The 22,982-nt window shown below is 48.6% G+C and overlaps 1 protein-coding gene across 4 annotated transcripts in view; it reads right to left on the reverse strand.

The window, feature by feature from the left end:
- The window catches only part of IL17B (interleukin 17B), a 29,904-nt gene that overhangs the window by 816 nt on the left and 6,106 nt on the right, over positions 1–22,982 (reverse strand). Inside the window, exons 2-3 of one of the 4 annotated variants that reach the window (XM_054488185.2) lie at positions 18,124–18,233; positions 1,544–1,833 (exon numbers count right to left, since the gene is read on the reverse strand). In XM_054488185.2, coding sequence (XP_054344160.1) covers positions 1,544–1,833; positions 18,124–18,150 — 317 coding nt within the window. In that variant the 5' untranslated portion in view covers positions 18,151–18,233. Of the gene's footprint in view, positions 1–1,543; positions 1,834–1,987; positions 2,278–4,013; positions 4,192–6,867; positions 6,936–18,123; positions 18,234–22,982 lie in introns of those variants that run through there. The other 3 variants (XM_054488188.2, XM_054488186.2, XM_054488189.2) reach the window with 3 other exon arrangements.

Consider the following 22,982-nt stretch of genomic DNA (forward strand, 5'->3'; position numbering starts at 1 on the left):
ATGAGCAGTTCTGTCCTAGATTTTAGGTGTTCATTGATGAACAAAGCAGACAAGTTCCCTCCTGGTGCTCTCATGGAGCCTTGCATACAGGGACTTGCTTTGTGACCTCTCCTTTTCTGCACCTCGGTTTCCCCATCTGCTAAATACGGGACAAGGAAGTGGGTGAACTGGACCTGTGGACATGTAGAATTAGCATCACCTTATGCTTGGGAGCTTGCTAGAAATGCAGAACCTAAATCTGAAGCTGCATTTTTATCAGATCCCTGAGTGATTCATTGGCACAATCAGATGTGAAAAGCTCCAATCTGGAGGATCTTTACCGACCCTTCCAGTGGTCACATTCTGGAGCTGCACTGTCCAATGCAGTAGCCACTAGGTTCATGTGTCAAATTAATCAGGCTGAGCATGGTGGCTTATGCCTGTAATCTCAGCACTTTGTGAGGGGCCAAGGCAGGTGGATTGCTTGAGCTTAGGAGTCTGAGCTTAGGAGTGTGAGACCAGCCTGGGCAACATATTAAGATCCTGTCTCTACAAAAAAATATAAAAAATTAGCCAGGTATGCCTGTGGTCCCAGCTACTTGGGAGGCTGAGGTAGAAAGATTGCTTGAGCCCAGGAGGCAGAGGCTGCAGTGAGCCGAGACCATGCCACTGTACTCCAGCCTGGGTAACAGAGTGAGACCCTGTCTCAATCAAAAAATAAACAAATTAATCAAAGTTAATCCCTCAGTCACAGTAGCCACATGTCAAGTGCTCAGTAGCTGCATGAGGCTAGTGGCTACCATACTGGACTTTACATCATCACAGAAAGTTCTGGTGAACAGTGCTATTCTAGAGTATCAGGGTATATGTCATGTGGCTGAAAAATCTCTGGCCTGGGTTTGTGAGTGAGGACCTCAGGGTCAGCCCTTTCCTTCATCTTTGATCCTTACTATGGGTTAGGCACTGAGCAAGGAAGCGGAGCTACAACCAAGAGAGGACGCTGCTGCCATCGTTATCCAGGGCAATGGGTCTTGATTCCCATTGCCTGCTGTGCGCCCTGATCACGTGGAGCTATAGGAAATAGCACTTCCCGTGCCTCACCGCTGGAGGTTTGGATTGGGCATGGGAATCCCTAGGTGATTCTGATGCCGGCACTGGGAAGGCCCAGGTCCAGCATGAGAGACAGACTGGGACACCGCATGGAAGCACCACACCTGAGAAGGGCGTCCGAGGCCCACAGAGCAGAGGAAGTGACATCTGGGGAAAGCCTTGCAGGCACTTCCACGGAGACTCGAAGAACAATAAGGGCAGTGCTCTGCATGGATATCTCATTTAACAAGACTCTGAAGTAGGTACTACTATTGTCTCCATTTACATTGAGGAAACTGAGGCCCAGAAAGGCTAATCCATTTGCCCAAAGCCTCACAGGCAAGTAAGAGGCAGAGATAGGATTCAAACCCAAGCACCTAGACCTCTGAATCTGAGATCTTAACCATTACAATGACTGGGGCATGGGAAAGGTCCCCACACCCCAAAGACAGCTTGCCACCACTGCCCAGCCTACCTGTAGCCCCAGGGAGACAGGCTCCTCTTGTTGGACATCCACAGCTGCAAGTTGACCTCACACTTTCTCTGGGCCAGCTCTGAGCTGTTCCTCAGCTGGGCCACCATCTCCTCGATGTTCCTCTCATACTCCTCCATGCGGGCATACGGTTTCATCCGTGACACCAGGTCCAGTGGCACCTGGTGAGGGCCAGGGGCCAGGGGCCCAGGCCGCCCTTGTCCCTTCCTCTTGCTTTTGGGGCTCCTGGGCTGGCCCAGCGCCAGGAAGATGGAAATGGTAAGAAGAAACAGCTGGGGAGGAAAGCCACAGGTCAAAGGTGGGAGAGCCAAGTCTCTTTCTGGGCCAAGACTTGGGGTCCATGGTCCTTTCCCATTGCTTTTAGGGGTCTCCCAGGCTCAGGTCTGACTCTGCCCACCATCCCCCAGCTCTCCCTCCTCAAATTACCCCGTTTCCTCTCTCTTGTGTGCTCCAGCCTCTGGTCTTCTCTCAGTCTTACTCTCAGCATGCTCCTTCCTGCCACAGGGACTTTGCACAGCCTCTGCCTGCAGCATTCTGCCTCTTCACCTCCTGGACACCTTCCCACCCCTCATGTCAGCTTTAGCGTCGCTTTCTTCGGGATGCCTCTGGACTTTCTTGGGCTCTCACAACCCACACACCTCTTGCATGACTTCAATCTTAAAAGTTTGTGTGTACAATTATTTTATGTGTCTGCCCCCAACTCAGCATGGACTCCGTGGGGGCACGTGTCAGTTCCCACACACTGTCATATCTCCCGTGTCTGCGTGGTGCATTCAGTGAACACTCGCTGAGTAAAGGAATGGCTGTCCCCATCGCTGCCCTTCTGTCATTTATGTCTAAGAAGGAAGACAGTGAACAAGAAGACAAACACCCAAGTCTCCCTAGTGACAAGTCCAGGATGGGCCCATTCAGGGTGTGGCTGGAGAAGAGTGGGGCCTCCTGCTTAGCTGTGCTGGGACAATGGCCTGGGAAACTTTTCTGGGGAAGGGACATGTCAGGTGAGGCATGGCAGGCATGGGCTGAGGGAGTTGAAGTCTTGCAGGTGTGGGACGGGTGGGTTGGGGGAAGATGAGAGAGGAGGTTTGAACTGGTTAAGAACTTTGCTGAGGCCGGGCGCGGTGGCTCACACCTGTAATCCCAGCACTTTGGGAGGCCGAGGCAGGCGGATCACAAGGTCAGGAGATCGAGACCATCCTGGCTAACACTGTGAAACCCCATCTCTACTAAAAATACAAAAAAATTAGCCGGGCGTGGTGGCAGGTGCCTGTAGTCCTAGCTACTTGGGAGGCTGAGGCAGGAGAATGGCCTGAACCCGGGAGGCGGAGCTTGCAGTGAGCCGAGATCACACCACTGCACTCCAGCCTGGGTGACAGAGCGAGACTCCTCTCAAAAAAAAGAAAAAAGAACTTTGCTGAATGGAATGAAATGTTGATTAAGAGTGGGTGGGAGGAAGAGGGGATGAGATGAAGTTGGGGAGATGGGCAAGTTGTGGGCTAAGGATGTGCTGTCCGCCTGCACTGCCCTTCTCCCCTGAGCCTTCCCTCTTCCAGCCATCCCCCAAGCCCTCCTCACACACACACACCCTCACCCATTGCCATCCACTTCTCCTTCCCAGCACCAGAGTATCAGGAAAGCCTTTGGCTCACAAGGAAGAGGACTCAGGCCTGGCAGAAGCCAGACTTCCCAGGAATCCAGAGAGAGAAGGGACAGTGCCTGCGTGTGAGGCAGAGCTCCCAGGATGGAGGCACCTCTGACTCCTCTTAAATTGAGATAGGCTCCATATATTCCCTGTATGCCTCACCTCACAGCCCCACAGCCCCATGGCCCATGCCTGCTTTATCCAGGCTACCCAGCAAGTCTTGACCCTAGGAAACAAGTTTCAGCAGAGCCCCTCTTGGCAGAGGTATTCGCTGGCACAAAATCTGCAACAGAGATTCAAGTTGCTAAATTCTTCCTTTTTGGTCCTAGATTCTAGTGCAGAAAAAATGTCTCCCTAACAATAGGCTCTCTCTTCAGAGTTTCTCCCAGGGCATTCTTAAACTCTGGCTCTCCACTCGGAGAAACATAGAATAGAATCAAAGTCCCCCTCCCTCACTCTCCAGATGGGACACTGAGAAACAGAAGGACTTGCCCAAGGTCAGACAGCCAGGACCTCAGAAGCTGGGTCTCTTTGGAAAAACCCCAATGGCTGAGTTTGCCGGGATCTCCCCAGATGCCTCTGGTCTGAAAAGACTTCAGTGTGCCCCGGCTGAGCCCTGTTCAGGAGGCTGCACTGCTGCCCATGGCTACAGTGACCAGTCTCTGTTTCTTTCTAGTCCTGGGGGAGAAGACAGAGAAGTTGCCTCTGTAGATTCCAAACCAAACAGAGGCAGCCATTAATCAATAGGAAAGAAAAACTGACATATTTGGGCTCTAAAAAGGGGTGGGGGTGCGGCAGGGAAGCGCCACGTACCAGGTTGTGAGGCCAGTCCATTCCGCCAAGCTGCAAGGTCAGCCTGCAGCTGCTGCCCGCCTGGAACCCCAGATGCCGCCGAGAGAATGGCAGCAACAGGATGGAGCGAAGCAATTATAGCTCAACTGGGGGCTGCTGGGGGAGTGAGTGGGTGGGCTCGTCATCAGCAGGGAGCCTTGGGCCCCCAGCTGGCTGAGCCTAGCGCAGTGGCAGGCGGTGAGGGGCGTGGGGGCAGGCCAGGAGCGGGGCTGAGGTGCCCAGGGGCTGTTGACCGAGGGACAATGCCTTGTGTGTCTGGTGGGGCTCTGGCCGGTGGCATCTCCGCCTGTGGCCTGCGGCCGGCCGCCCAGCCAGCACCCACAGGGCCAGCTAAGACAATCAGCTTCGTTTGCTTTGGGGATGGCAAGGGGTTGAGGGTGGAGGAGGGATGGGCCGTTGGTTGGTCGGGAGAGCAAATGTTCTCAGATTGTGCTGGCCAGGAGTGGGACACAGGCCCCATCTCCCAGGGAAACAGCCTCAGGCACTCCAGCCTCTGCCGGCCTCAGGTGAGTTCAGCAGCCCTAGGAGACCAAAGCCCCACCCTTCTAGATCACAGTCAAGGAAACTGAGGCTGGAGCCAGAAAGGGACTTGTCATTATTAACAGTGAGTTAGAGGTGTCAGAGCTGCTATTCCCACCCTGTCCCCATCCAGGGCTCTATCCACCACCCCATGTTGTTTTTCTTGGGATATTTTCCGCACAATTTCAGCCTGCTGTGAACATATTTCTGAAGCTGTATGCCCTCACTCTGGCCAAGTTTCAGATCCATGAGGACTTACGGCTGATTGTCCTGGCCTTCCTGACACAGCACTCTCCCTCCTGGGGTGGTCTCCGCTCTCAGAGACTGTGTGGCTGCATGTGAGCTTTACTGTCAGCCTCAGTTCCCTCCTCTGTAAAATGGTGGGTGTATCCAGAAATAGACGGTGGCCTGGCCCATTCCCTCCTGAAATCTTTCTGAGCCTCAGTTCCCGCATCTCTAGAATGGGAAGAATCATGGCACCCTCTTAAAACTGCTATAAGGAATACAGGAAATCACCCATGTTAAATAGCTGGCAACAGTACCTGGCACATAGTAAGTGCTCAATAAACACTTAGCTATTTATTATAGAGATTATTATAAAATAATTGTATAATGATTATTATAAACTTTAGCTGTTCTAATTAGCATTAGAGGTGGCACTGTTCTCATTTCTCTACTGACTCTCCCTTCAACCCCCTCAGGCCCACCCTCCCGGCTGCTGAGAGAGGTCTAGGCCTCCAAGACTCAGGCCTCAAGTTTGTGAGGTCAGATGACCTCAGGGTCCAAAGGTCCTGGAATCACACGCTCAACTGACCAGCTCCTCTGGCCAATGTCTCTCACCTCAGGTGAACAGCCCAGCCCAGTGTGAGCGGGCACATCCACCCAGGGAGGCAGGAATGGCGGGAGGGAATGTGAGGAGGACAGAGGAGGGGCATTGTGAACAGATACTGAGGACGGCCCTGTCGTGCTGAGGGCCGGTCTTGGCCATTTACAGGAATCGTCCGAGGGGAAGAACGCAGGGTGAGAGGCGCTCCTGAATGTCACAAGATTAATCTGTCCGGGGCAGGCTTCCACAGCATAACTGAGACGCTGGCTGGGGCTCGAGCATGAGAGATGCCACCATATTTGGTCAAATACTAGACAGGGCTCTATTCTACCGTTGGAAACTCCAGAGGGAGGGGCACTCTGAAAATACCTCCTCAGGCAACAAGGGCCCCGCCCCCACCGCAGGCTGTCCCGGCCCCAGCCCCACTGGCCGGGCGGCCTGGCTGGGTTCTGTGCTGGTTCTCTGCATACACTCTGCTGCTGCTAGCAGTGGGGTCCCACGGACATGCAACTGGGGTGACCCTCCCATATCCACAGAACAGTGGCAAACTAAAAGATGGATACTGGGGTATGGGGGACCCCTGAAACCAACACATTCTCCTTATCTGCTGGCAATACACACCCCTCACTTCTGCCTCCCCAAGCCAGGACTGACTTGTCAGCTTCCCCTACTCCAGCTGCAGTGCTTGCTACTTTAGATTTCAAGGTCCCAGCCCCAGAGATGCTGAAGTAGCGGCGCAAAAATCTGCATCTTAGCACGAGCCCAGTTTGGGAGCTACACGGGTCCTCACCCATCATCTGGCCCCCTCCTCCCACCCATTTTACTACAAGGAGACTTGGATAAGGGAGAGTCCTACCCCAGCTCACACAGTGCGTTTGTGCCAGAGCTGGGAGCAGAACTCTGTCTCCTAAGTCATTCATTGTTCTTCCCTCAGACTTTATACAAACAGCCCTGGGCCAGGCTGGGCCTCCTTGCTGGTCTGACGGAGACCAAAGAGCCAGGCCAGTCCTTGTGGGGGCCCCAGATCCTTCACAGTGGGGAGGGGAGCTTTAGGGTCCCCTGGCAGGTGCTGTGAGGAGTCAGGCATGGGCCCAGCAACGGTCATTTGGGTTTCCCATTCCTGGACCATCTCAGACCAGGAGGGAGACCCCTTCTTCCAGTCTTGGTTTCTAGAAACCCCTGGAGGGTCATCTGTCCTTTTTGATGTCCTGAGTGCAAACCGAGGTAGGCTTGTGGGACCCAGCCCCAGGACTCAGTGCCAGGCCTGAGAGGGAGGCGCAGGAACTGGGCTTCCAGGGCTCCCACCCCACAAGCGAGGCTGGGATCCTTGGGTCTTAACACACAGAGGGTGGTCAGCACGCGTGAATGAAGGACTGGGCAGATGAGCTACAGGGGAAGGGGCAGTGGGTGGCCGCGGTCCCGCTCAGAGCCCTCTGCAGCAGGCCCCACCAGGAGCAGTGCTGCACTCACCAGCAGATGGCGCCACTAGAAAGCCAGCCAACCCCGAAAAATGTGCCGACCCTGAGGGAACTTGCACTCTGCCACCTCTTTCTCCAGGAGCGGCCTGGGACTGAGAATGAGGGGATGGGGCGAGTGGGTGGGGCCCTGCGCCTGTGCCTGGCTTCCAGAGTGACCCTATTGTTGATGAGGACCAGAGCCTAGGAGACATCAGAGCCGGCCAGGAATGACACAGCTGGCCAGGGGTCGGGTGGGGGCTTCTGTCTGCTGAGTGAGTGATTGCCTTTACTTTGAGCACCTGCTGTGTGCCAGACCTCAGGCATTTGGCACCTGGACACCTTAATTCACAGAAAATAACAGTAACAATAATAGCTGCTGCTTAATATCCACTTACTGACTGCCAGGCCATAAGCTAAATGCTTCATGAAATCCTCCAAATAACACTGGGTGAGGTCCTAGTTTTATTCTGAATTACAGATGGGAAAACTGAGGCTCAGAGTGGTCAGCCACTTGCCCGAAGTCACAGAAGATTCACAGCCAGTTTGTCTGACTCTTGCACACGCTGCTCCCTGCGGTGGAGTAAGGAGAGGGGCGGCAGCCAGGGGTGGAGGGGGAATGTCCAGGTGGTCAGCTGGTCATTGAGCACAGTCTGTGATGGCCTCAGCCTTGACCCGCAGCCTCAAACAACCTGAACCCAGTAGGTTCGGGTGCTCACTAAACCCACGCCCAAGCCCAAGTCATCAAGGGGATCCGAGAGCTCCCAGGGTGCTCTTGGGGCACCCTACAGCATTCCTGGTATGTGAACTAAAATATTGATACATTGAATCAAACTGACTATAATACAGGGAGGCCATGCTGGGACAGAGGAGGAGGCCAGAGCAGAGGGACCTGGAGAAGGAAGTGCAGCCGGGAGGGCAGAGGTCAGACTCCACAGATGGGCTGGCCTGAGTTTCAGCCCTGCCTCTGCCCCTTCACCGCTGTGTCATCATGGGAATGTTGATTGACTTCTCTGAGCCTTAGTTTCTTCTGCAAAGTGAAGATAATAATAACTTGGCTCTCAGTGGATTGTTGTGAGGATCAAATGAGATAATGCACGTTAAAGCGCTTAGCACAGTCCCTGGCAAAAGTAAGTACCCCATTAATGGTAGCTGCAACTGTCATTCCTACAGTTAAAATGAGTTTTGAGTTGGGCCTTCAAGAATGCTTCTAGTATGTTCCTAGGTAGGAAGGGCATTACGAAGTGGGGACAAGGCTAGAACCAGCAGAAGAACGCAAAGGTGCCTATTTCCAGTGGGCCCACCCTAGAGCGTTGGCAAGACCAGGGGGACCTGAAGGCTTTGGTCTAAGAACTTGCCCAAGTGGACCCAGTGAGGTCAGGGAAGGTGGGAAGAGGCTAGCCGGCGCCTTTGCTGGCTGCGACCAGGAGGGTGCAGCCCCCTGGGGAGGTCCTGGCTCTCCTGCCATGCTGCCCTCCCCTCCCTCCCTGGTAGGAGTCCTTCTCCCAGGCCCATATTTGCACAAATGCTTGCCTCGCTGCTCACTCCAGAGCCCCAGCCAAGAGGTGCTATTTTAAGATCCCTGGACGGGAACATTGTTGGTGGGAACAGCCCCAGCCAGCAAGCTCCCAGTTCTCAAAAAAGGGAAAGGCCTGGGTGAATGGGCGGCCCCTGGGGTGTGCAGAGGGGCTGCCATGTCAACATGACCCTCTGCCCAGGCCAGGTGCCAGCATCTCCTCCCCACAGGGGGAAGTCAAAGAAATGTGAGCTGGGGTAGGACTCTAAGAGGTGGTCTTGTTCACTGGAGACTAGGTCGCCTAGGCCTCTCTTCTGCACAGCATCCAGACTTGAAAACACCAAGTTTGTGTTTCTGGGTTGCAAATTGACTCTACACTGTACCAAGTCTCTTGTTAGCACTCACCACCCCAGGCCGTCGGAGGTAGAGGATACCTCATCCAGCCCTTACCAAAGCGGGAACCCTTTCAAAGTGCCTTTGCTGGGTACCATCTCTCTAGGAATATCATTTCTCTCTGAGGATGCACAGTTCATTTTTTAAAACTCTGGTTGTTGAAAATAATTATAATTATAAAAGCTTTCTTTTTTATTTTGCAGAAGCCCTCCTCCTGTGGGGAAAAGATGGCAGACTTCAGGCAATGGTGGTTGGACATTTGCCCTGCCCCTTATTATATGGTCATGTCCACCCCCCTCACTTCACTGGGCCTTCGTTTCCTCACGGGGTTGTTAAAATGCATTAATCATTAAAATTATTGTGTGCCTGGCACATAATGGTACTTAATATTTGGCAAGTTCGGGCTGATATTTTGTAATGTGGTTTGGTTTTATATGTGCCTGAGTTTGATGTATAGTGTGTTTGTAGGTGTATGTGCTATTTTTGCTTTTTGATTATGAAGAGCCAGTATAGATTAATATTTAAAGCACAGACGTTGAACCAGAGTGCTCTGAACCTCATCCCTGCTATGTAGCAGCTAAGTCACCTTGGGCAAGTGACCTAACCTCCCTGAGCCTATGTCCTTGAAAGGGAGGTGGGGGGTTAACAAGATTATATGTGGCAAGTGCCTGGCACAGGGAACGGCCCTGCTATTATTTTGTTGTATGCATTGTCCTTAGTTCTTCCGACTCAAGTGGCACAGAGCAATTCTAGTCAGCTCAATTCTAGCACTTTCTAACTGCCAGAGAGTCCCAGAAATAAAATGGACTGCCCTGGAAAAGAGTGATCTCTCTATCAGCAGAGAGCAGAACACTAGCCAGGAGATTCTAGAAGAGGAAGGAGTGGCCCAGGTGTGTGTTGCGGGGTGGAGGGGTTGTTGAGCTTTTCTTTTTTTCTTTTTTTTTTTTTTTTTGAGATGGAGTCTCGCTCTGTAGCCCAGGCTGGAGTGCAGTGGCATGATCTCAGCTCACTGCAGCCTCCGCCTCCCAGGTCCCTGTTAAGCAATTCTCCTGCCTTAGCCTCCCAAGTAGCTAGGATTACAGGCATGCGCCACCATGCCCAGCTAATTTTTGTATTTTTAGTAGAAACAGGGTTTCACCATGTTGGACGGACTGGTCTTAAATTCCTGACCTCGAGTTCAAGACCAGCCTGACCAACGTGGAGAAACCCCGTCTCTACTAAAAATACAAAATTAGCCAGACGTGGTGGCGCATGCCTGTAATCCCCGCTACTCAGGAGGCTGAGGCAGGAGAATCGCTTGAACCTGGGAGGCAGAGGTTGCAGTGAGCCAAGATCGTGCCATTGCACTCCAGCCTGGGCAACAAGAATGAAACTCCATCTCAAAAAAAACAAAAAAAATTCCTGACCTCGTGATCCGCCTCGGCCTCCCAAAGTGCTGGGATTACAGGCTTGAGCCACCGTACGCGGCCAGTTTTTGAGCTTTGAAAGTTCCCTTCTAGCCTTGAGAGGTCCAGATCTGATGTCCAAGGCCTCAGGCCCCCACGTGGGGCTGTCAGGCCTGCCGTAACTCACCCAGACCTGGGGCAGGAAGGAGTGCAAGAGAGCCTGTGGGGGATGTGGAATAAACAGCCTGTCTCTAGGGCAGACAGAGGCGCCAGGCCCCCTGCCCACTGGAGTGTCCTCCCCTCAGTCCCGGGGGATGTTTATCCTCTGCTCAGAGTTTACAGGACGTCTGGATTCACAAGATCTGGAATTCTGACTTTTCCCCCAAAGCTGTCAGCGTCTCCTCTGGCTGGGTGGGTCTGGGTCTGTTTTGGGTGGAAGGCCCCAACCCTGCCCTCAGCAGAAGCAGGAAATGGGTACAGAACAAGAAATGTCCTCTTCAGCCCCCAAGAGCCGCTTCTGGCAGAGGAAGAGGCCACATCTGTGGGGACGTGAGAAGAAAACGTCAACATCTCCCAGCAGCTGCATAGGGAGAGGAGTCCTGGGGGCTCATGGGTAGGACAGAAAGGACTTCTTTTGCAGGTTGGGTTCAAAGGCTTGCACCCCGAACATTAAGCTACAAACCGATGGTACTTATCAAAGTCTGCCTTGCATATTGGCTTCTGTTATTGGGTCAGAGAGTGCTGTTTTTATTGTGGTTGTTTTGGTGTATTGTGTGAGTGCAAATTTGTGGGTGGTGTCTTGTATGTGTTTTGTTATTGTTTTAAGAGCCATCAGGTAGGAGCTGTTCACAGACAGCAAGCATGTCTCACTCACAGATGCGGCTCTCAGCACCTGGCTCAGGGAGCTTGGGGCCAGCTTGCGATTAGGGCAGGATTAGCAGAGGAATGTCCTAAGAGCTGCACACAACACAATGCTTACAGCACAGGCAGCAACTCTGAGACACATCACATCACCCTTGATGGCCATAGCCAAGGCCTCTATCCTCATCCTCCTGACCCCTAGAAAACTCACAAGCTCGAATCTCCCCCTGGCCTCCCTGTAGAAGCTTATCTCTGTGGCCTGAACTGTTAGGAGGCAATGTTGAGAAGCTGCTTCTTGTGGACGTTTAAATATCTTGCCTAGGATGTTCTGTAAGTTTCTATGAGCTGTGACCTTCAAGGAATTAGCCTATAGACGATGAAGGGCCTTTGAGAGTTATTGAGGAGGGTTCATTCCGTTCATTTCACAAATATATATTGAACACCTACTATGTGCCAGGCACTGGGGATATAGTGGTGAACAACTAAAACAGTTCTTGTGTCACCAGGCTGGAGTGCACGGTGGTGCAATCTTGGCTCACTGCAACCTCTGCCTCCCGGGTTCAAGCGATTCTCATGCCTCAGCCTCCCGAGTAGCTGAGGTTACAGGCATGCACCACCATGCCTGGCTAATTTTTGAATTTTTAGTACAGATAGGGTTTCATCATGTTGGCCAGGCTGGTCTTGAACTCCTGAACTCAAGTGATCTACCCGCCTCAGCGTCCCAAAGTGCTGGGATTACAGACATGAGCCACTGTGCCTGGCCTATTCCTGAGCTTAGGTTCTAATGCAGGATGGGGAATCTAACAGTATCGATATTTTAGGACCAGCCCACAGCTCAGGAGCTCTTGCTGGGCCCCTCTCCTCTCAGTCCTGTGCACCTCCTGCATGCATGGGAACTGCTGGATCTTCTGGGAAGCCCACGACCTCAGCCCTCGGGGCATGTGGAGGAAGGTACAATGTCTCCAGAATGTGAAATCTTGCCAAATTTCCATTGGAAGGTCAGTTCTCATAAATATTGTGAGGAAAGAGGAAGAAATGGCTAGTGTGGAATCTGACCATTTCCAAAGTCTGGTTCCCAGGAAAGAAGCCTCGGTAATTGCTCTAATGTGAGAAGGCAGCTTCAAGGTTTATGGCTGTGGGAGATGGAAGGTGTCCAGCCAAGGACCCACGCAGATGCTGATGACAATTGCGTGATGGTAAAAGGGTTACCCCTGAAGCACTCTACAATTTGAAAAACACTTTTAGCTCAGGCGCCGTGGCTTATGCCTGTCATTTCAACACTTTGAGAGGCTGAGGCAGGAGAACTGCTTGAGGTCAGGAGTTCAAGATGAGTTCTGGCAACATAGCGAGATCCTCCTCTCTACAAAAAATAATTTAAAAATTAGCCAGGCGTGGTGGCATGCATCTGTAGTCCCAGCTACTCAGGAGGCTGAGAGGTGAGAGGATCACTTGATCCCGATAGGTGAAGGCTGCAGTGAGCCGAGATCACACCACAGCACTCCAGCCCGGGTGACAAAGCATGACCCTGTCTCAAAAAAAAAAAAAAAAAGAAAAAAAAAGGAAAGAAAAAGAACACTTTTACATCCATGACTTTATTTACTTCCTGCATCAACATGTGAATGTAAATATTTTACAAAAAAAGAAATTGAGGCCATACAGTGAAGAGAAAAGGGACAGAGCTTGGGATGTAAGTTGGGCCCCTGAGGTCCCTTTAACGGTCAGCTACCCTAACCTTCGCCCCAGCTTAGGGAAAGTGAATGAACACTGGAACCAGAAGCAGTTAGAGGTGGGTGCCTGTCATTAGGCAGCAGACACAGAGCACCAAAGGCTATCCAAGTTATTTCTGCCATGGTCAGCTGTGCTTTATGGACAAATCTACATTGGAGAGAAATGTGTCTGGTGAGAGGGCTCCATGCCAGAGGGATAAGTTTTCTGAGTCAGCTCTGGAGAGAATTCAGGGGTCAGGCTGACCCTGATCTTTCTCTCCCCAGTAGTGTACTCTTAGAAAAACCTAGGATTGTTTGGCCTTTCAGTCTGGCCAGCACATGGCTATGTTCATAAATTCTTGTCTTCCATATTGGGATTCCCTTGTATTCTATCCCATTATCTCAACCACAGAGCTAGCTCTGACCCTGGCATTCCAGAATCACCTACAAATCTTCTCATTTTTTAGTCAATTTCTTAGACTCTCAAGCTCAACAGGACCATCGGATCATTGTGCTGGCTTCTCAATGATACTATCGTATATGCTCCCCAGCCTTTTATTAGTTGTTTTAAATGTCTGTCTCCCTGCTTCTTCCATCTGCTGACTGCAAACTGGCTCTTTGCGAATATACAGAGCAAAACTGTTCCCTCGGCCCCAAGGCAAGCAGTATCAGTCAGTATAGGCCAAGTTGCACTGCAGTAACAAGCAACCCCCAAATCTAAGAGGCTTGGCCCAGCAAAAGTGTCCTTATCACCTATGCTAAATAGCCTGTGCAGGCTAGCAGGGCATGCTGTGCTTATCAGAATCATGCAGAGACATGGTGATGGAAACTTCATCACAACACTTGCTTCCGCAAGTGCAAAAACAGAGTCAGAGGTCTGTGGACAACAGATCTGCAGAGGTCAAAAATCAGGTTCTGGGGTCTCTGCCCCAGCCACATATTTCCTTGGAGCAAATTCATCTCCTTAATTGTCAGTTCCTCATCTGTTAAATGAGGACAATGAGAAAGTACTGCCTTCACAGGTTTGCTATGAGGCTGAGAGGATGGATGTAAGCCCATAACATAAAGTCTAGTTCACAGGAAGAACTCAATAAATGTCAGCTGATAGGAAGTTGGCAGAATATTCTGTTCACTTAATTGTGGCTACCATCTCCAGAGAGAACAACCCTGGTTCTTTCCACTGTTCCTTGCTTTAACCAGTTTAATTTCTTTGAAGAGTTAAGGAATTGTCTCTTCCTAATTGTCATTGTCGTATTATTTTTGACGCATTTTTATCCCATCAGAGAGATTCAAAGCTGAGGCAGAAAAAGGTCTATGTGTCTTGCTAACCCCAAACTAGATTTATCCAGTTCAACTTTCATTACCAAGTCTTTTTGAGAAGTCCAAAGAAGGAAGATCAAATTTGGAAAAGAATCTTTGCTTGATATAAAACTCAATGGCCGAGAGACAGAGAAATCAAACTGGAATGTCAGAATTGGAGGGGACTTTTAGAACAAGACCCATCATCTCCTCTTTTACAGATGGGAAAACAGAAGTCCAGAGAGGAAAAGAGACTGATACAGTGTCACAGAGCAATTCAGTGTCAGAGTTGGGACCAGAATCTACTTCCTTTAATCTGAGTCATGAGGCTTTTCATGTACTACATAAGGGGACAACATTCTTCAGCACTGGGATGGGGAGGAGGGGATCTCCTGGAATTATGGCTTGTCCTCATTTCACAGAGTTGTACTCCAGCAGAGCTGTAAAGTTAAGAGTCCTATAAACATTACCTTATTAAGGCTTCTTGGAAACCCAAGGTCACAAATCCTCTGGATCATGGGACATGAGCTGAGCATCCAGTGAACAAACAGATGTTAATGTTACATTTTTCACTTCGTTAATGCAACCTGGCTTCTAATTATAGGATTTGTTTAACGGTCCTGGGTGGTTTACAAAGGCTTGGAGTCAGCCTGCAGCCCTGAGCGTGGCTGAGGAGTATCAGACCGGGAGACACAGGCAGGGGTTGGGGCCTCAAGGCAGGGAGGGGAGACGAGGACAAACAGAGTCAACTTCAGCCAAGGCCTGGAAGGGGATATATAAGTAATTTTCCCTAATCCCACTAACCGAGTTGCTCCCAGTTGGAAATCATTTCTGATAACATCTCTGGTGCCATAACCCTTTCATACATGGGTGGCGAATATGAATTTGTTCTACGGGAAGCAGCTGAAATAATTATCATATTACTCTAGTCATTCATGTCAAATTGAATTCCCCTGCAATGGTGGTATTAGTGACCCCCTCCCTGTCCCTGGGGAAAGATGGGTCAGGGGCCTGTCTCCATCTCTTTGTCCATCACTATAGGTAAGCTCATGATCTAAGGAGGCAACAGGTGGGGAATGGTCGGGGGCAGAATGGGATCATTATGAAGATGAAAGGCTCCCAGTCTCATGCAGCCCATCTGGGATACAAGGGTCTTGTGAAGACTCTCCCACACCCAGATGCTTAAGGTCCAGCCCAGCTACCACGTAGTCACACCCCACTCTTCATTCAGGGCTCTGTTGCAAGCTCAGCCTGGGCCCCCACCACTTAAGGAAACCCCCCCAAACCCTCATCATGTCCCAAGTTTTCCAAATCTCACAGCACCTCCATCCCTGAGTTACACACACACACACACACACACACACACACATACACACACAGAGATACACAAGGCCCTCCAATTTCCTTCGCCAACCCAGCTCTGTAAACGCTTAAAGCTAGGTAAGTGATTTGCAAAGTAGGGTGTCATTTGAGGCTTAGGAAGACTATCAGGTCTTCTATTTTTACCTCTGTCTTTTCTCATTTCTATCTTTTATTTGTGTTAAAGGAACATATTAGTATAGTAGCTCTTTATCGAATTTATAAATAAAGATTTATTTTTAAAAATAACTTTAAATTAAATTTTTTTTTAATAAACTGTTATTTATTGTTAGGCGTTTATGATCAAAAACGGTTGGGACCCCTGGACCAGGATTTTGGTTTCTTGTGGGGAGTTTTTTCTTTGTGTTTTTTTTTTTGTTTGGTTTGGTTTTGAGAGACTCTGATTCTGTCACCCAGGCTGGAGTACAATGGCGCTATCTCAGCTCACTGCAATCTCCACCTCCCGGGTTCAAGCCTCCCACCTCAGCCTCCTGAGTAGCTGGGTTTACAGGCACCTGCCATCATCCCCGCCTAATTTTTGTATTTTTGTAGAGATGAGATTTCACCATGTTGGCCAGACTGGTCTTGAACTCCTGACCTCGGGTGATCTGCTCGTCTTGGCCTCCCAAACTGCTGGGATTACAGACGTGAGTCACTGCGCCCAGCGTTGGACCAGGATTTTGAACACAAAGCCTCTTAACTCTGGGTGGGATGGTCCCAGCCTGTCGGGACTGGGAAGAGCAGGGAGAAAGACACCCAGGCTTAGAGGCATGGAGAACCTCAGCCACGGGGGTGTCACCAAGCGACTGTCTGCCCCAGGCCCAAAGTCTCTTTCCTTTAACACCAGGATAAAATGGCTTCAGTTTCCAACCCACACAATCAGAGAATGCAGGGAATTCTTCCCAATTTTCGAGTTTTAGGGGGCTTAAGTTTCTCCTAAATTAGTCCTTGGCACAGCCTACTGTTTCACAGTGCTGGCTCCTGATTGGGGCTCCTGTCTCTGAGGCTACTACCCATTCCTCCACCCACTGGGCCCCCTAAGCACCTCTCGTTCATCTCTCAAGTGTCATTCCTGGGAATGCAATGCTGGAAGCATGGCAGGCCCATCACTGAGCTGTCAGTGGAGGAGGGTGATTGACCGGTGTGCAATAGAGGAGGGCGACTGGCCGGTGTGCACGACTTCACCATTGGCTATAAGCTCTGTAAGCCTAAAGGTCACTGTCATGACCCCAGGAACTTCTCCTCGGCTTTGTCTCACATTAGTCCTCAGCCTCCTACAGTTCCCAGGCCTCCTCCTTCAAAGGATGTCTTCCTTTCTCCCCATGCCCTGCCCTCTTCCCCAGCTTCTCATCTCCTTACTCTCTCTCCCAGGCTGCCTGGAGAAACTCAAAATTTCTGTGACACAGGCCTCTTGTACATTGCAAGTGGGAGTACACAATGGTTACAACCTCCATGAAGGAGGTGGGTAACAGGGGATAGAGCAATATCTATAAGAATCACAAATGCACAAGGACTTTGATGCAACAATCGCTCTTCTACGCCTTTGTCCAACAGAGGCAGCCCCATGTGGAAATGACACAAAGACCAGGACAGGCTTTGCAGCATTGTTTGTAATCGCAAAGAACTTTTACTTCTATCTTTTCTAATTCTATCTTTTATTTGTGTTAAAGGAATCTATTAGCACAATAGCATCCTCAAAGTGCTCATCCTTATAGGATGGGTTGCATGACTTACGGCACATCCATGCAGTGGAACCCTATCCAACCATTCAAAGAATGAGGCAGCCCGCTGTAGAATGATACACTCCAATAGCCAATAGCTGTTATTAAGCAAATGAAGTAAGGTGCATAAGAATGTGAATAGTACACCCCAATCTGTACCCCAAAAATGCAGGGACTGTACATATGTGTACTTGTAAGTGTATGTGCTTGCATTTGCATAGACTCTCTGGAAGTCTATATAAAAAGTTTAGAGTGATTTTCTCTGGGGAGGGGAATTGGGTTGATAAGGGAGTGGGGTTAGAAGGGAAGTTACTCTTCACAGAACACCCTTTGTACCTCTGTGATGCTGACAGTGTATAGATATTATCTATTCAAACAATAAATACTATTTTTAGATGAAAACATAAATTGCTGTTACTGTACGCTGTGGATCATTTCATTCTCTCACTTTCTCTCCCTCTGGAGGCTGGGCCCAAGAGGCCTTACCTTTGAGTCAGTAAGGTCACCTAGAAGTGAGTCGTGTCTTACCCCTCTAAGGCTGAAACAACCAGTCTCTGCATCTGTGTACGTGTGTGTACGTGTGTGTGCACGTGTGTGTGTGTGTGTGTCTGTGTGTGTGTCTGCGTGTGTGTGCATGTGTGTCTGCGTGTGTGTGTGCATGTGTGTGCTGCGTGTGTGCGTGAGCGTGTGTGTGTGCGTGTGTGTCTGCGTGCGTGAGAGATTGTTTTCCCCTTTCCTTCCTCAGCAGCAAGTTACCTAACCCCTTTATTGTACAAATAGAAAAACTGAGGCCCAATCATCCACCCAATGTCACCCAGTAAGTCATCCTCTGCGTGGCTCTGAATCCAGCCTCTGGGCTTTGACTTATGCTGTTCCCTTTGCTTCAATGCCCTTCTCTGCCGTTTTTACTCTTCAGGTCGCAGTGCACGCGTCCAAGAAGCTTCCCAGATCCCTCAGTAGGAAATGAGCTTTCAGTGTGCCCTGTGCATCCCTGTGGCTCCGTACAAATTAGCAATTTGACTCTTTACCTACCTGCCTTCCCCAACAGAGGGTGGACATTCCCTGAAAGCAAGGACTTGGTCTTCATCTCTGGAGCCCCAGGCCTAGTTCAGTGTGAAGCTTAGAACTTCAGTGTTTAAGACCTGAATAAATAAATGAATAAATACATGAGTGCATTAATTCCTCCATCTTCCAAAACCCTCGTTTCACTGAGCACTCTCATATCACTTAACACTGTCTTCCTTATAGTGTAATTATTTCTGGGCATATCTGCAGTGGACATCTTCTTCCTACCTCCCTCCCTCTCTTCCTCCTTTCCTTCCTTCCTTCTTTTTTTTCTTCCTTCCTCCAGAATGTATCCTCAGACAGACATAGATTCTGAGAACATTATTTGAGCCCCTGGATCCAGCCATACCTAAAACTGAACTACCCATGGACTTTTCAGTCACATGAGCCAATGAACTCCCTTTTGTTTTGAAGCCACTAAGAGTTGAGTTTCCATTCTTCTCTGAAAAAGAGTGTTGAGGAATGTAGTGAATTGGGAACTAATCATAATCCTGCAAGACACAACACCAAATGCCATAACTCGGAATGTTGAAATCCTGAAAAATCAAAATCCTGAAAATAGAATTCTGAAAAAATCATTTTAAAATTCGTTAAAAGACATTTATTTATAGATTTAGAGGGAGTTTAATTGAGAGACATATCAAAACATGTCAGGACACTTTACAGGTCACTTTCCACAGTAAGATAGGCAATAAAAATGTCCACATTTTTGCAGGGATTACCAACCCGACTGTACAGGTGCAGAAAACAGGGCTCCCAGACCTCTATTAATAGAGTGGGGTAAATGATAGAGCCGAGATTTAGCTAGAAATTCTGCTGACTCCAAGCCCCATGCTTTTCCAACCGCCTTGGTGATGTTTCACATTTGTGGCAAAGCCATCACCTGTAGAAAAGTGTTCTCTGTCTGAGACATTTGTGAAAATGATGTTTTGTTCTCAGAAAAAAAAAATGTACACATTTTTGCAAGCATAAACACTCAGGTACACTAACGACAGTCGCGCGAGTGTAACAGTTATGCGCAGATGAACTGCATTCATGAAGAAATAGGTCAAAAAGGGAAATGTACAAATGCATATCACTAGGTTGTTAATTGTGTGCACCCAGCTTTCTAACTGCAGCCATCTGAAATACCACGACAGACAATCTGACTCTTTTGACAAGATCAATAGAAACTGCAATGGGTCACCACTGCATATACGGTCACCCAAAGAACCGAGATCTTGAGAAATTTTATCTTTCACAGATGCACATGTACAAAAAGGACTTCTCTTCATTTATTGAGGAAGTTTCAATGCTTTTACATACACGCATTATGCTTACAAAGTCCACGTTGTGATAATGCACTTTTGTGGAGTCAGATTTGCAAAAACGCATGAAACTAATTAGGACTCTCTAAAAGTCTCCACACAATTCCAGTATTGGAAATGATGTGAAGATGATATGAAAACTGTATTACAGGGATAGATTATGGGCAATTACACAGAGATAGTCCGTAAGAGCTGGCCAACTTTCACAATCATTCACTATATTTTGACGTCTTGCGTGAAAATGAAAAGCTGTTTTTTTCTTTCTTTTAGCGTGTGGCTCTGCTTGGAGAATACATCACACTCATTTCCTATGTGGCACTGCTCTTTCTGAAACTCTTCTGTGATTCTATATACATGGTTATGAACCTTCCCTATTAAATGTTCCCATCTTTTTTTAACTTTTATTTTAGGTTTAGGGGTACCTGTGCAGGTTTGTTATACAGGTAAATTTCGTGTCACAGGGGTCTGGTGTGCACATTATTTCATCACCCAGGTAACAATCATAATACCTGATAGATACATTTTTTACCCTCTCGCTCCTCCCTCAGGCAGGCCCCAGTGTTTATTGTTCCCTTCTTTGTGTCCATGTGTTCTCAGTGTTTAGCTCCCACTTATAAGTGAGAACATGTGGTATTTGATTTTCTATTCCTGCATTGGTTCACTTAAGATAACAACCTCCAGCTCCATCCATGATGCTGCAAAGGACATGATCTCTTTTTTTTTTTAAATGGCTGCATAGTATTCCGTGGTGTATATGTGCTACATCTCCTTTATCCAGTCTGCCATTGATGGGCATTTAGGTTGATACCATGTCCTTGCTATTGTGAATAGTGCTGCAATGACACTGCAATGACACGTGCATGTGTCTTTATGGTAGAACTATTTATATTCCAAATTTTCCCATCTTCTCTGCCATGTTTTTATGGGGTTTTGGACTCACAGAAATTCATTCCACACCCACTCATATACAGACCACAGATTTGGTAGAAATAATGCTGGTGATTAAACAGCAACACCATTGTGTAAGTGTCTTCTTATCCTACTGTGCACATAATTACTTTTGAACAGGTCCGTGATTTCACTGGCTTCTTCAGGCAAATGCAACTTTAATTCATGAAACGCTCCTAAAATGTCATCAACTAGAAGGAATGCCAATGCAGTCAAATGATGCTTTTTTATTTTTTTATTATTTTTTATTTTTATTCTTTTGAGAAGGAGTCTTGCTCTGTTGCCCAGGCTGGAATGCAATGGTGCAATCTCGGCTCACTGCAACTTCTGCCTCCCAGGTTCAAGCAATTCTCGTACCTCAGCCTCCTGAGTAGCTGGGACGACAGGTACATGCCACCATGCCCAGCTAATTTTTGATTTTTACCATAGATGGGGTTTCACCTTGTTGGCCAGGCTGGTCTTGAACTCCTGGCCTCAAGTGATCCACCCACCTCGGCTTCCCCAGAGTACTCGGATTACAAGTACTGGGATTACTGGGCCACCACACCTGGGTGGCCCACCACACCTGGCCCGCATTTTTAAACTGAAGTTGTCGTTGTTGCCATATCTTGTGGCCAATCCACTCATCTGAATTTTCTGCCAAATGCAGTGGGCTGAATGAAAAAAATAAACTATATTGCTAATACCTTGAAATTCACTTTTAGAAGCTTGATCACACCTAATTCCAAATCTGTCAGTATGGTTTGAGGATTCAGTTGAAATCCATTTTCTTTTGCAAAGTCCACTGAATCTTCAAATCAGCATTGATAAAGTGCTTCACTTTTTCCAGTCATTAATGTACACATAAGTAGATACATTCTAGAAATTTCAGATCTAACAGGGACATGAATTGTATATAGTTTATCTTTTTTAAAAAAACAGTCAGGACATTTTGAAAGTGCCATTCATTGGCGAAAGTAAAGCATGTGCTAGTTTTTCTGTTCGATTTAGAGTTAATGTAAGAAGTCTATCTTCTTTGACAGTCAAACCCCTTATCGAGAATAGCTCAGCTGGGTGCAGTGGCTCTGTCATTTCAGCAGTTTAGGAGGCGAGGCAGGTGGAATGCTTGAGTCCAGGAGTTTGAGACTAGCCTGGGCAACATGGAGAAGTCCCATCTCTACAAAAAATACAAAAAATACAGCCAGGCGCAGTGGTGTACGCTTATACTTCCAGCCTATAGTCCCGGAAGGCAGAGGCGGGAGGATCACCTGAGCCTGGGAAGTTGAGACTGCAGTGTGCCATGATCGCACCATTGAACTCCAGCCTGAGCGACAGAGCGAAACCCTGACTCAAAAAAAAATAAAAATAAAAGAAAGAATAGTTCACCATGTAATGTGTTTTATAACACTGGAGGAAAAGACATCTCAATATCAGCAAGTGCCTTTGGTTCAGAAGGTCGCTGAACTGGTCGAACTCTTCTCATTCTCTGACGAAGGGCGTTTTTTTAAGGCAAGCATGGTGCTATATGGGAAGGGGCAGAAGTTGTACACAATTGAATAATTTGGCAGGAGAGCGTTCTTGTATTTTTTGCCTGTGTCTTCACTTCTTTGATATTTGAAATACTCTCTGCACTTGTACTTGGAGAGTGGTTGTGGTCTACACATTCTGCAAGTATATGTTGTCCATTTGAGTGGTTATTGCCCAGCCATTGCAATTAAGTGATATTCTGCTTTTGCAGCACCAATAATAACTCATTTTTAATCTTTTTTTTTTCTTTTGAGATGGAGTTTTGCTCTTTCACCCAGGCTGGAGTGAAGTGGTGCGATCTCTGTTCATTGCAACCTCCACCCCTTGGGTTCAAGCAATTCTCCCACCTCAGCCTCCCGAGTAGCTAGGATTATAGATGCCTGCCATCAGGCCCAGCTAATTTTTGTATTTTTAGTAGAGACAGGGTTTTGCCATGTTGGCCAGGCTGGTTTCAAACTCCTGACCTCAGGTGATCCGCCCACCTTGGCCTCCCAAAGTGGTAGGATTACAGGCGTGAACCACCGCAGCTGGCCCATTTTTAAACTTTTATCTTTTACCTTAAGTAGCCTTATACACTTCACTACCACGGCCTTTTTGCGAGGGAACAATTTCACAGATCCCTTCCATTGTGTTGTAAGAAACACAATAAAAACAAATGCTATTCTGTTTCCCTAATACCAAATCTGTATTAGTCAGCATTCTCTAGAGAGATAGAATCCATTGGATGCGCATGTAGACATATGAGAGATTTGTTAGGGGGATCGACTCACATGACTACGGTGGCTGAGAAGTCTTGCAACAGGCCGTCTACAAGCTGGAGACCCTGGGAGGCTGGTGGCATGACTCAGGCAGAAAGACCCAGGACCCAGGGGCCACTGGTGTAAGTCCTAGAGTCCAAAGGCTGGCAAGCCTGGAGTTCTGATGCTCAAGGCAGCAGAAAAGTCTGTTCCAGCTCTCAGAGAGAGACCAATTGCCTTCTGTATTTGTTTTCTCCTGGCCCCCTGCCTATTAGATGATGCCCACCAACATTGAGGGCAGATCTTCCCCACCTATTCCACTCAGACC

Source organism: Pongo pygmaeus, chromosome 4 (genome assembly GCF_028885625.2).
Source record: "Pongo pygmaeus isolate AG05252 chromosome 4, NHGRI_mPonPyg2-v2.0_pri, whole genome shotgun sequence".
Taxonomy (NCBI): domain Eukaryota; kingdom Metazoa; phylum Chordata; class Mammalia; order Primates; family Hominidae; genus Pongo; species Pongo pygmaeus.